The 13,255-nt window shown below is 41.5% G+C and overlaps 2 protein-coding genes across 5 annotated transcripts; one reads left to right on the plus strand and one right to left on the minus strand.

The window, feature by feature from the left end:
• Window positions 1-149: 149 nt before the first annotated feature.
• On the minus strand, window positions 150-6,865 carry spryd7b (SPRY domain containing 7b). 2 transcript variants are annotated; one of them, XM_029530066.1, is made up of 5 exons: window positions 6,725-6,865; window positions 5,423-5,539; window positions 4,863-5,029; window positions 3,866-3,968; window positions 150-1,139 (listed from the first exon to the last, which is right to left on the minus strand). In XM_029530066.1, the coding sequence occupies exons 1-5, from the start codon at window positions 6,828-6,830 to the stop codon at window positions 1,042-1,044; spliced, it is 591 nt and encodes a 196-aa protein (XP_029385926.1). In that variant the 5' UTR covers window positions 6,831-6,865; the 3' UTR covers window positions 150-1,041. The 2 variants fall into 2 exon arrangements, with proteins under 2 accessions (XP_029385926.1, XP_029385927.1); XM_029530067.1 differs by lacking the exon at window positions 5,423-5,539.
• Window positions 6,866-7,492: 627 nt separating this feature from the next.
• trim13 (tripartite motif containing 13) lies at window positions 7,493-9,869 on the plus strand. Of its 3 annotated transcripts, none has more exons than XM_029530064.1 (2): window positions 7,493-7,741; window positions 8,398-9,869. In XM_029530064.1, exons 1-2 carry the CDS (start codon window positions 7,709-7,711, stop codon window positions 9,592-9,594), a joined length of 1,230 nt encoding a protein of 409 aa, XP_029385924.1. In that variant the 5' UTR covers window positions 7,493-7,708; the 3' UTR covers window positions 9,595-9,869. The 3 variants fall into 3 exon arrangements, with proteins under 3 accessions (XP_029385924.1, XP_029385923.1, XP_029385925.1); XM_029530063.1 differs by lacking the exon at window positions 7,493-7,741 and adding an exon at window positions 7,760-8,293; XM_029530065.1 differs by lacking the exon at window positions 7,493-7,741 and adding an exon at window positions 7,760-8,247.
• The last annotated feature ends 3,386 nt before the right edge of the window (window positions 9,870-13,255 follow it).

Raw genomic sequence — 13,255 nt, forward strand, 5'->3', positions numbered from 1 at the left:
GAAAAGTGAAAGCTGCACAGCGCAACATCACTGATAAAAACCAACGACGGGCGATTTAACTGCAACACAGAGAGACACAACGTGACTCAGAGGGGAGATGACTCTCCAGACACAAAAGTTTAATAATGAGTCAACAATATTTGGAGGATTTTTTTTTTTGCCTGTACAATAACATCATTAGTGCAAAACAAAGAAGCTTCTGAAATATTTAACTGTCACACTTCAGCAGCAGATATGCAACAACAGATTGACATTTTAGCCACATAATCTCTCTAATCAGAGACAACCAGCACCAGCTCAGGTAATGTTCTGATATATCTATATAATACTCCATAAAAAGATTTTAGGGCAAGAGCAATGTGGGGAACCTAAAGAGCTATTCAAAGAAGTGATTTAAAATGAATCAGTCTCATACATATTAGTGTTGTGACATTTTAAGTCATTTGCCAGCACTGTCAGTCATCTGAATGCGCACCATTGGCTGTATTTTCTCTATCAAATTGAAGTGGCAACATTGAGCACAACAATATCCCCCAAATTCTTATTATATTTTTAAGTTTTTTTAAAAATGGGATATTGTTGAACGTGGTCAGTTACAAGGTTTTGTGAAGTGTTTCAAAAACATACAAATAAATATAGAGCCAGATACCAGTTTTGCATGTAGCAGGTTACTTATGAAAATCATGACTTTCAAACATGGCTTCTGATCCTGACATCTACACACAAACGGCAACTGAAAATGTATCGGTTAATCCAAGGTGATTACCACTGGACAAGGTAATGATTTGAGTTTTCCTGCACAGACTATAGCATCTCACCATGACTGACCAATGATCTGAAATCCGCATTTCTTAAAGAATACCCCAACATTGATCCAGAGCAGCAGCAGAGAGACAGGGTAATCAAGGAAAACAAAACAACAGGCTTTCAAGCCACACATTAAGATAACATTCAATCAAGGTCAGACTGTAGTGCCACAGCTGTTGCTGTGACATGGAGAAGGACGACAGTGTAAAGAGGGGCTAAGGCTGAAGTGATCCTTTAGAAGATTTGTTGTTCAAAGAGGATCTTCTCAAATCCTTGTGGAGGTGTGTGATAGAAGTCACTAAACTGGCAGTCTAAGATGGCACTGTCATCCACTGCAACAGAAGGCAAGGGGAAAAAAAAAACAAGATTAAAGATTGTTTACATGTTAACACCTAATAATTAAACTATTCCTTCCATTTATATTATACATTTCTCTGTAAAAGGAGAAAAAAGCATATCATGAAGCGATAACTCCCTCACAATGTCAGCTGCTTCATATTTTAAATGAGACATGGCTTCCTGTCATTTCCTTTTTTTTTTTTTTTTTTAATTGAACCCAGACAGAAGAGAACAGAGAAAAGCACATCTGTTGAACTTGAGCACAACATTGTGGTCACATAAAACCACATCAATCAAAGAAGGCAGTTGATTTAGAAAACTGCCATTAAGGTGGAAAAGAAAGGTTATATGCATCTGTTTTTCTAAAATTCATTACTGTGAAGGATGAATTTATGCAAGTGTTTTTCACTAGAAACTTTAAAACGTGACAGGAAGAAACAATTGGAGATAATCATGGTTAAATTCCCATTTAGCTGCCTTGGTTCCAGGATTTCAGCTCTGTGCCTGCAGGCTAATTTTCAAACTGTCTTTGCATTCTTAGATATTTGAATGTAACAGAGCCAGAGTGTCACCAGTGTTTTTCCTGTTGTGCCAATACAAAATACCACAAGTGGAAAAGGTCTGATGAGCATGTAATTACATCATCATTTCATAAAATGGACAATGTTTGGTCACATTACATACATGGTTGACCACAACCAACTGATCATTCATTCATTCTCTACTGGTTATCCATTTCTGAGTGAAAGGGGTGCTGGAGCCAACCCCAGCCCACACTGGGCGAGGGCGGTGGTCACCCTGGACAGGTCGCCAGCCCATCACAGGGCCAACACACAGTGACAGACAGAGACCAACAACCACTCACACTCAGACCTACGGACAATTTAGTCACAAATCAACCGAAACATGATGTCTTTGGACAGTGGGAGGAAACCAGAGAACCCAGAGGAAGCTCACACATTCACAGAGAAACGTGCAAACTCTGCACAGGAAGCCCCCAGGCCCGGGAACCAAACCCACAACCTGCTTGTTGTGGGGTAACAGCACAAACAAAATGCCACCGTGCTGCCCCCAACTGGTCATAGTGTTTTCTACTTATGTTCTATGTTGAATCGTATTTTGTGTTATTTATGTCAATAAAAGTGATGACAAAAATCTCAAACTTCTAAAGTTGTTTGTTCCATCTGTTTTTTTTAATCACTTAGAAATGCCCCATAAAAGCAAGAGACCGTTTTAACAGCAGACATTTTGACGTGTTATAGGAGAAAAAGCACAGATGAAACAAATTTAGTTAACGATGGCAGTTTCATCAAGTCACACTGAGCCATGACAGAGAGCCATATGCACAACAGCAGGACCCTGGAACTAGCTTGTCCAAATAGAAATCAGTTGTTACAATACCAGTTGACCGCATTGCTGGTATTGTTTCAATTGTGTGTTTGTGAGTGTCATTGTGGCAGAATATGGACCTGGAAACATCTACTGTAGCATGAGCTACTATAGAGGTGGTTCTGACTTTACATCTGTCTGTAGACAGATAGTGTCAGTGTGATATCGTCACAGCTATAAAAGACAGTCAAGAACCTTTAGAATGTGGTCTGACCTATGATTACTGAGTAGTCATGTAATGAGTACTGAGTACATGTAGATAGACTTGTGGTTTAATTAAATCACAAAATGTTCTCTAGTTTCTAATGTTAGTTTTGTGTTTTTCCTGTTTTGACAAACCAACAGTTACAAGAAAGGTCTCCAATTTGAACAGAATGTCAAATGTCTAGTTTCATAATAGCAAAATCATGAGGTGCCAGAATGCTATGAACCCAGATGGATTATCATGTTGGCTTAGTCATTGACTCATAGTGAAAATGTAGATTTCATCTAAAGAAGCAGCAGCATAACCTCCAAGCCAAATGGTACCCCACCAATGAACAATGTTTTAGGGTGTTTGCACAAGAAAGCCCAAACAAATTAGCCATTGGTGTTGCTGTAGGCCTGAAAGTAGGCAAAGCTACCACTAAACATTAAGTGTTGACAAGCTTTCTTCTCACTTGCTCCTTGGTAAGTGAGTTACGGGTAAAATCTGTTAGTGGAAAAATTTGTTGTTTTTATTATTTTGTTAAGTGACCAAGCTAATCACCTGAACTGACCATCGTAATGTGTAAGTGTAGAAATACAGCCCTCTGGTGGAATAAAAAAAAAAAAAAAGACTAGAAAGACATTTCAGAAAACTGCTCAACAGTCTGCAACACTCACACAAACTGCAATACTATACAAACATTTTTTGTGTACCATTTTTTTTAAACCCTTGTATTGTCTTTGGTGCAAAAATGACCAAAAACCACAAAGACACACACACATACAATTAGAAATGGATTGATCTAAAACAAAACAAAACTAAACAAAACAAAAACAAACTTCCTCACCACACCTGACTCAAGTTCACAGACAAAACAAATACACACAAACTGAGAGTAGGCTACTGGTCCACTAATTAAATGTGGTCTTCCTGCACTGCTGAAAAAAATCCCAGGTATTAACAAAGTGTGTGATGACCAACAGTTTGTCTCTTAAGATAAAAATGATTTGGGATTGAAAATTCAACCAATCTTCTTTATTTTAGGAGTCCCGGAGGACATGGGGAGCATGCAGAATGTGAAGACAACACAAGAGTCAAAAACAGAAACCTTGGTTTACTTGTCAACATATGGAGCCAACTTACCATAAACAACCGGGTATACAGTGCCTCGGATACCTGAGGCAGGACAATGCATGTTCTTTCCGTTCAGATATAAATTCAGCTCCACATGATCATATGTGATGCCCTGAGGAATGTAAAAAAAAAACAAACCTGAATAAATTACTGCATTGCCTATGAATATAATAAAGTCTAAATACCTGATTCAGCAATGTTATCAATGTAGTAACCACGTGTACAAAGTAAAAATGACTTTTGAAGTATTTTCATCCATTCATCCATTCATCTTGGTCTCTTAGCAGAACCATGTTTCTATTTTAGCTTTGGGAAATAGGTCCTGTCTCTTTTCTCCCTGTCTGCCCCTGCTGTTCTCTGAACTACGACCACCTGCAGTCTGAGGATTTTTTGCCCTAAACACTCAAACGGCTCAACAGTCCATTTATTGTGCTCATTAACATTACTAAATGAATTGTGATAGACTAGGTCTCAAAACAACTGCTTTAAAATTAACAGTTATATCAGTTAGAATTTACTCTCAAACTCTGGCACAGACCAAACCAAGCCAAAGACTTAAAGATTACAGTCGGTCTGTTCCCTGAAAAAAAAAAAAAAAAAAAAGTGCTGTGGGCCCCTGGGACCAAATGATCAGTTTTTCAAAGCTGATTGGGGCTCTGTATATATACACAATCTAAGGTCACATGCTTTTCGGAAGACCATGAGATAGCTGAATATATGTACAGACAAGACTGATAAGAAGAACTTGTGTCAACACTCAAAAACATACCCTTGAACTTTGGGAAGGAAACCAGTTTCTCTGTTTATGAGTACAGTTCATTATCATATCTGTTTTCACTTGTCAGTTCTTACTTACTGTTATGATGCAGATTTAGATGAGAAAAAGTTTCAGATTTACAAGCAATTGGCAGCCAGTTATCCATAACTGGTGTCACACAAATATTTGGTCAAACTTAAATTAAATAAGTAAAGAAAACACTTTTTTTTTTTTTTTTTTTTTACTTACAACAATGTCACCTTCCTGGGGAAGACTGTTTGCAGGTAGACGATTTTTCTCTTCATTATTGTGGTACACGGACCCATCATGTCTCAGAACTAGGCTGTTTGTGTCTCTGCCCATAGGCACTTGGTTAAGATTCACTTTCTGCGTGGCCACACCGATTCCCCACACACCTAAACACAAAGCACAACACCTAAGACTCTGCTATTTTAAAACTCTTGAAATGCATTTATATTAATAAAAGACACCAGCTCAACTAATAAGTTAGGGGGTGAGAATCACACACATACAGTAGTTTTCACTTTGCCCATAAATGTTACATAGTAACAGCCATCTGTGAAGCTGCATTCATGGCTTTGCTTGAGGTCTTATATGAAAGAAAGCAAATGTCTTGTGGTTTGAGATGGTGTCCTTGTAGGTAAATTCCAAAATTCCATCCATGTGTATGCAGTCAAAAGACAGTGGAGCTACTAGAAAATATGGTGTGAATCAATAACCTAGAAAAGAGAGAAAGGACATGAAAGATATGGGAATGAGGTGAACATCAGACAAAACTACATACTTACCAGTAGACTGGATCTTGAACTCAAAATAACTTTTGTTCTGGTGCAGGGGAGCATTGGCCAGACAGCCTCCAGTGCCACATATCCTCCTGCCACTCTTCACAATGACAACATCTGTGCCTAGGAGAGAGGGGGGGGAACATTTCTGAAGTCATTTTAACAGTAATTAGAGATACAACCACCAGCTATATTCAATATTAGTTATTCTGTCAATAATTTATCAAGTCATCCAACAATCATTTAGTCTGTGAAATTTCAGTGAAAACTAGAAAGTCCCTGTAATGTCCATTTTCCTACAGCCAAGAAATCAACTTCAAAGTCTTTGTTTGTCCAGCAGACTATTCAAATATGTTTTACATTTCACAGTCACATCAGCTGGAGAATTATCTGACGAGATGGACCAAGAGAATATTCCAAATACTTCTTTAAACATGACTGTTTTGAGATTTCAAGAAAAACATTTATAAAAGATTTAGGGTCCCATTTCTGTAGCTTATATGGATTTAACATGTTGGGGAAAGGTACATACATTAAATTAGTAAATTTTATGTGCAATAAATGAACTAATAATATATCAAATTAGTTGATTAATGTTGCATCAGTTCTTTATTCTGCAAATTGTTTCAGAATCACACCAATTATCATGTGCAGGTGTATCTTTTCTGTTGGTGTCAATTGAAAACCCAGATATTCCTCAGAGTAAAAAGGTGGATCAGACATTTGAACAGTGTTACAAGTTTACATTAATATGCATATAAACTACAAATATAACTTTTACTTGTTCTAAGTAAATATTTCACCACTCTACTTGGTGGAAATATCTGTGTTCATTTCAAATCTGAGTTAAAAGATGAAAGCACAGACGTGATTTTGTGACATTGTGGCAGCTGGTTCCTTCAACCTGTTACGGTTCAACTATTCAATGAGATTAAATGAACATGGATTTATCAGTGAAGTAGGAAACTAAGTTTAAAACTGTTAAAAAAAAAATCAAGGGGGGGGGGTATTTGCATATTTACTGATTTTAATTTCTCAATGGGGGAGAAGAAGCAAACATATCTGGAGTTTAGTTGGTTAAAAGTGTCAGTCCTGACAGTTATCACCAGAGAAAAGGTTTCATTTTGTTGACGTTGTTAACAAAGTAGTGACCTTAAAGTCGATGTACTTTAAAACACAAAAATGCCTCAGAAACACACTGAACGGCTGCTGTTAGCTAGCGAGCTAACGGGACCGACGGAAGCAGCCCACCGTCCTGTCGGGCAGAACCGGGGACCCGGAACGGAAACGACGGCCTGACTCACTTACCCATGTGGTGGGTATCTAACTGAACCGTGGGCATCTCCTTCAGGGCGATGTGCCCCGTGCCTCCGTCTCCGCAGCAGCCCAAACAACACGTAAACATCGCAGCCATTCCCGTCGACACTTAGCTACACATCCGGAAACAAACCGCCAGCGTCGAACCAAAGAGCGCTCGTCGTTCTGACGTCAGACCCCGCCACGCGGAACACAGCGACACGCGGCGGCGGAGGTCGGTACTACACAAGCCCCCGCTCCCCCGCTGCATCCAATCACAGCGGCTAAGATAGGCAGTTGCTCCTGATGGCATGGAAACAAGGGAAGAAAATCAAGGTCAAAATTTCTACACGTGACTAAAGTAACTATTGGGTATCGAAGTTACATAACCACGAGTGAACAGAGTGAGTTTTCTGAGTGGAAGCGTCGGGATGCTGAACAGGTGATTCACCGCTGCAGAGGTTAGAAATGAACCGGCCGACGCTGCTGGTTTTAAGGCGTCTTTCAGGGCGCTCATCACCGGCCACACAGTGTGACTCTGCACTCACGTTTATTTTTGTGATGCGATTGTTGCGCTTTGGCGCCTTTATTGTGTTAACAGTTTGCACCTGCACACATTGACAAGTGCCCACACGACTTACCGAAGTGGGACAAGGAGGGGGGAGGTTATGATGCCAAGCTGGGACTAAAACCTAGTTGACAGTTTTTCACGCTGTAATGTTTTGCATAGCAACAGCCCCTCCCCCATCCTCCTGGCAGGGATCCTCTGCAAGTTACCCTGCAGGGGCAAAAACGGAAACATCCAACACCCTCGAAATTAAGCTGTGGGAAAACATCGAAAAACCCACAGCTCTCCACTCTGCGCCATCATGTCTCACTCCCGGCTGTAGGCGAGCGCCAAATTCAGAGGAATCGGCGTTTCCTCATTTTCTGTCCGCCACTGAAACAGTTAACTCCAGACCCGGAAAGGGCGAAGTCTGCACAGCAACAAGCGCCATGATTGCGTTGCACTGCGCGTCTCAGCAGCTGGTGAGTGATTCTTTTGGTCCAGTAGTTGCATGTTACTATGCGCTTGCTAAATCTGTCACAGCCCTCCTTCAGTACCTTGCCAACAGGAGCGACGCTAACGTGATCTCCGTTTGTCGCTAATTTGTCGCATTGGATTGGACGGACGGCGGTGATTTAAGATTCAGCACAGCTAACCACCGTCCTGCTGCTGTGCAATACAAAGATAGGAGGGAAATCGTTTGGTGCCCGCAAAGTTATAATAGAATTTGGCTCGTTTTTAACCGACGTGGGGTTTGAGTCATTTTTCCATATTTTTCAACGCCGGCTGGTGACAGGGAGGCATCAATAGCAGGATGTTACTTAACGTTAGATTGCCAATCGGAGCCTTTGGCACAGCGCCTGGCAGCCTTTTGCGCGGGCACAGCGGCAGCAATGGGAGGCAGTCTCACTGTGAGGATGGGAATACGCCAGACACAGCTGCAACATGACTGCAACATCTGTATCCTTTGCGACGCTTCAGCATTTCCGTGCGTAATTTATTGCCGCCGCTTTTCGTGCGTGGCGTCAGATTTTGTGAGTTCACAATGTGTCGGCTGTTTTCTGAAGTGTTTCCTTAATGAGCCCTTGTTGAAAGTGAAGTTAGGCACCCATTTGACGCCTGGGTAATTTGTTTACAGGGTGCCATGGAGCAGCTGGAAGAGGAGCTTACCTGCGCAATCTGCTGCGGTCTCTTCGAGGACCCTCGGGTCCTGCTGTGCTCTCACAGCTTTTGCAAGAAATGCTTGGAGGGACTCTTGGAAGGGAACCGAGGTCCGGCTTTCAGAGCGCCTTTCAAATGCCCCACATGCCGCAAAGAGACCCCTCACAACGGCGCAAACACCCTGCAGGTCAACTACTCTCTGCGCGGAATAGTGGAGAAGTACAGCAAAATACGAGTCCTGCCTAAGATGTCCGCTTGTAAACAACACTGCGACCAGCCTCTCAACATATTTTGCGCCACGGACTCAAAGCTCATTTGTGGGTTTTGCGCAACAACAGATGACCACAAAGGACATAAATTCTGCTCTTTGGAGGAGGCGTATGAGCAGGAGAAGGGGGCGTTTGAAGAGCTGCTGCTCGGGGTGGAGAGCTGGCAGAGCGCAGACATCCGGTCCTGCTTGGAGACACTACAAACCAGCAAGAAAAAGGCGCTCCAGTCGGTGACCAAGGACGCGGAAAAGGTGACAGACTATTTCGACAAACTCATCAGTGCCCTGGAATGCAAAAAGAACGAGATCCTGTCTGATTTCGAAACGCTGAAGCTGGTGGTGATGCAGGCGTACGACCCGGAGATCACCAAGCTGAGCGCAGCTCTGGAGGAGCAGCGGCTGGCGCTCCGCTTCGCGGAGTCTTTCCGGAGCGTCTCCGACCCCCTGCGCTTCCTGCAGCAGATGGAGGAGTTTCGGGAGAGGTTGAAGGTGCTGGAGGAGACTGCCCTTCCCTCCCGCAGAGAGATGGACGTCGGCCCGCTTGTGCGCAATTTCGACGTTAAAAAGTGGGATTCGCTGCGGCTCAGAGACGTGGACAAGATCTCGGTCCCCCATGAGAGCGGCTCGTACCGAGAGGGGGGGTCACGGATGTCAGCTTCCCGGTGGATCGCCGTGTTCATCGGTCTGCCGGTCGGGCTCCTGCTGCTGGCATACATCCTCTCAGCTGACGTCCCCTCGCTGATCGAACCATTTCTCCGCACAGTCTCCCCACACCACCGCCACACCGGAGTGTACCTGCAGGGAATGACTGACCTGTGCGCAAGTTTACTGGCAGCGGGGCAGGAACGTGTCGTGCACTTAATTGAGTCCACTGTCAGTTTTATTGGCAGCTGTAGGTTGTTTTGACTGTCACCACGTGGCACAAATTGTTTTCTCCAAAGACGCACCTGAACATTTGGAAACTCTAGTTTACTTGTTTGAAATGTTTTTTCTTTCTTTTTTGACTGTCCAGCCTCCCTGAAGCTACAGAATCAAGCTTTCATCCACAGAGGCTGACACCTCCATTTACACAAGTCACACTCTAACTTCTCCAATATGTGCGAACTTTTCTTTTTACTACGATTACAATTTTATACTTCTCCGAAATTATCTTGATAAATAAAACTGAGAAATTTAAGACACCTCCCATGGTATTTATTTTTCTTATTTAGTGTGGCGGGCCAAATCAGACAGCTACTTGAGCACAGAGACGAGCCGATGAAGTACGTGACGTGAGTAATTTTACAAATAAATCGGTGGGGTCCATCGTCCTGCTGAGCGCGTCCAGTGATGCTGCAACCTCTCCAAGGTTACAGATGTTTCATAACAGGGCCCGGTGTGAAATATTCAGCAGGCTGCAGGAGGGGAACACGGCCCTGTGCTCTCATTTTCATGAAACCTAAATAAAATTAAAGTGAAATTCCTCTCGCAGGATTGTCACGCAGGCTGTGCAGAATTTATTTGCGAAGGTTTGGTCTGTAAATTCAAACATCTGCAGGCTGTTAAATTTAAAAATACAGCAGAGGCCTATTCTGAATTTGAAGAAAACTGACTCGTAAGCCTAAAATCAAAATGCAGTTGTGCGGACAAACGGAAGTTATTCAAATTCTTTTAAAATTAGGTTATCTCGATGAGATCTTTGGCATATTACAAACTGTGCTTTTCGTTAGATGTCAGGACAAACACTGAAATGTTCATTAGTAATTTCCCCTTTCATTTGATTAGATGCACTAAACCTATCCAAAAAGTAAAAGAATGAAAATCCTGAGATCAGACCACAAAGTAAGTCTGTGATGTCAGCACTGACCATAATTCAGGATGTACGTCACGATACGTTGGTACATATATATAGCCTTCTGTTGCCAGGCAAATATAGGATGAAAAGAGAAGTACCACACCACATTAATATTGGAACTAAGTACAACACGCAAAGTTAAATATAGCCTGACATACTCAATCTAAATTAGGAGCACTGTGGTGAATAAGATATTACTTAGACTTAAAAAATAAATAAATAAATAAATAAAAATCATGTGTTGAAGGCAAAGCGCACAGACACTTAAACCAGATCTGGGCCTCTAACGAGTTTTAAGAAAATAAACTTAAAATAAACATCTACACAGTGAAGGTGACTTAATAACCAATTAAGATCAAAGCTCATTTGTCCCGTGTCCAATCACATCTTTGAATGCAGCCTGACACACGGTGGGTATGAGCATGTGACGTTTCATTATTTATGTTGCTCAACAATTTTATCCAATGTTATGTAATTTTGTTATGTGAATTTTCTATAGGAATCGTATTTCAATTTGCTTAGAAAATGTGGTGGCAAACGGCGCAAGCTCAATCAAATCCTGTGTGTGTGTGTGTCAGCTGTTTAAATCAACAATTGTAGATGTAGTTTAAATATGCATGAATACAGAACTGGTAAAATATCTTAAAGGCACACGAGTAAAAAAAAAAATAGAAGTTCAGGAACAGATTTAAGACAAAATGTGGAATATCCAACTTCGCATCAGCACTTCGTCCACAACACAATTTGATGTGGTGAGCGGAGTTGGCAGCTTTTCTAAGATCCGAAATGATCAAATATACTTCACATTTAAAAGCACAGCCTTTAGGAAAGGATAAAACTATTTACTAATTGAAAAATAACTGATGAAGTACTTTGATGCTTTCAACACACACACACACTTTAAGATGTATTATTAAAGTCCACTTTATATCCTTGGTGTTTTAAAACACCCTAAATGCGCATTACTGTTTTCAGATTTGTTCTAATTTAAATTAAAACAAAACACTCGAGCGTTAAAATATATTTGACGTCATTTTATTTTTCGATTGAAAAACTACAAAACACTTTCTGCTCAAAAGTACAAAATCCCATTATTGATTTATTATTAATATTAGTCACAAAATCGCACCCCATATTTCCGGACCATTTATATATAAAAAAAAAAGGCCCACAAGGCCAAATGGAAGTAAAGCGATGCAACACATCTTTTGTACACAGAAATGCTAAATTATCACCCGGCCTTAAACTGATGTCAGAAGAAAAAAAATGAGGGTGTAAAATGTCCTTTGAGAGAAATTATGCAAGAAAGTTGATCAAAAGGGGAAAAAAATTACTCCGGCTCTGAACAGGTGGAAGCAGACGGACACATCCCTGATTTCCAAGTATTTTTTCCGCAGAGTCCATCTAAGGATTTATACTTTTGTTTATGTTTATATATATATAAATATATATAAACCTGAGATTTAACGACCGTCGCCACATTATTCCTGAAGCCCGGAAAACCTGAATGTAGCCGTTTTCATTGGACTCGTCGGATGTCCTGATCCATCAGAGCCGTTCACATGGCCTTAAAATGAAGGATTTAATCAGCCACTGGACCCTGAACATTATATTTGATCGTTCTTTGTTGGCGTCAAACTGAATCATTATACAATAATCTAAAGCGACTGTGTCGTTATGAGCAGATGGTAAAGAGCGTCACGGTGATCGGGCCCAAGAGAAATCCACCTAATAAAATACCATCCAAAGGAAAAATATATTCAACCGTACAGAATAAATGTATGCAGTCTACACTGATGTCAGATGATGACATGATTTTAATCCGCAGAAAATCTGTCTGTCCGGGCTCACGCTGAACAGGCCGGCCATCCCAGTCGCACCGCATCAAGGCCACGCAGGCCACACCGTGCGTGATCTCCTGTTTTGAGATGGCGGTCCCATTTAGAGCCACAATCATTGTGTTCAATAACACGAGTGAGTGAAAAAGAAACCCGCGTGTTTAAAAGTCCACCTGTTCAAAACACATTACAGTTGTAACCCAAGTTAAATTTTTATTTTTTTCCAAGTGTGCAGACATAACATGAAATGGAGGAAGGGGGGAGGGGGGATATTTTGTACAGAATTTAACTATCAAAACAGGGTTGTGTTCAAGGTTTGTGTAAAATCAGTAAACCTGTGAGTAATTCTTCAGCAGTCTGACAGCACCGGGGTTGACTGAGGGATTGTGAGTGGTCCGCTTTGCTTCAGCAGCACGATCAATACTGGAGGATCCAGCTAGTCTTAACTCCAATATTTACGTGCTGCTACAGTAAAGCAACCAGCAAAGGAGAATAACTTTATTACCAGGAAAACTATTTCCCCGTGTGGCATTATATCAGACAATGAATATGCAGGAGTGATAGTAAAGAAGCAAACTTATAGCATTCAAAAGAGGCAACATGTAGAAGAGCTGACAGGTGTCTGCAGGTTGTATATTCAGGATGTACTGCTGCAGCACAGCATGGCCTGTATCTCTGTGTAACCCACAAACCATTCCGTGCTGCTACAGCATTACCAGAACGACACTTGTGATCCCTCCATTTACCGCTCTTCTCATCTCGTGTTGTTTGCGCTCTTTTCATCTTCCAGGCTTCAAGCTCTTCCAACACTTTCACAGATGGGCACAGAATCATGACCTACGGTTTATCTACCTAAAGGACGTTCAGATGATCATCGCCATCTTTTGCAGCTCCG

Source organism: Echeneis naucrates, chromosome 21 (assembly GCF_900963305.1).
Source record: "Echeneis naucrates chromosome 21, fEcheNa1.1, whole genome shotgun sequence".
Classification (NCBI taxonomy): Eukaryota; Metazoa; Chordata; class Actinopteri; order Carangiformes; family Echeneidae; genus Echeneis; species Echeneis naucrates.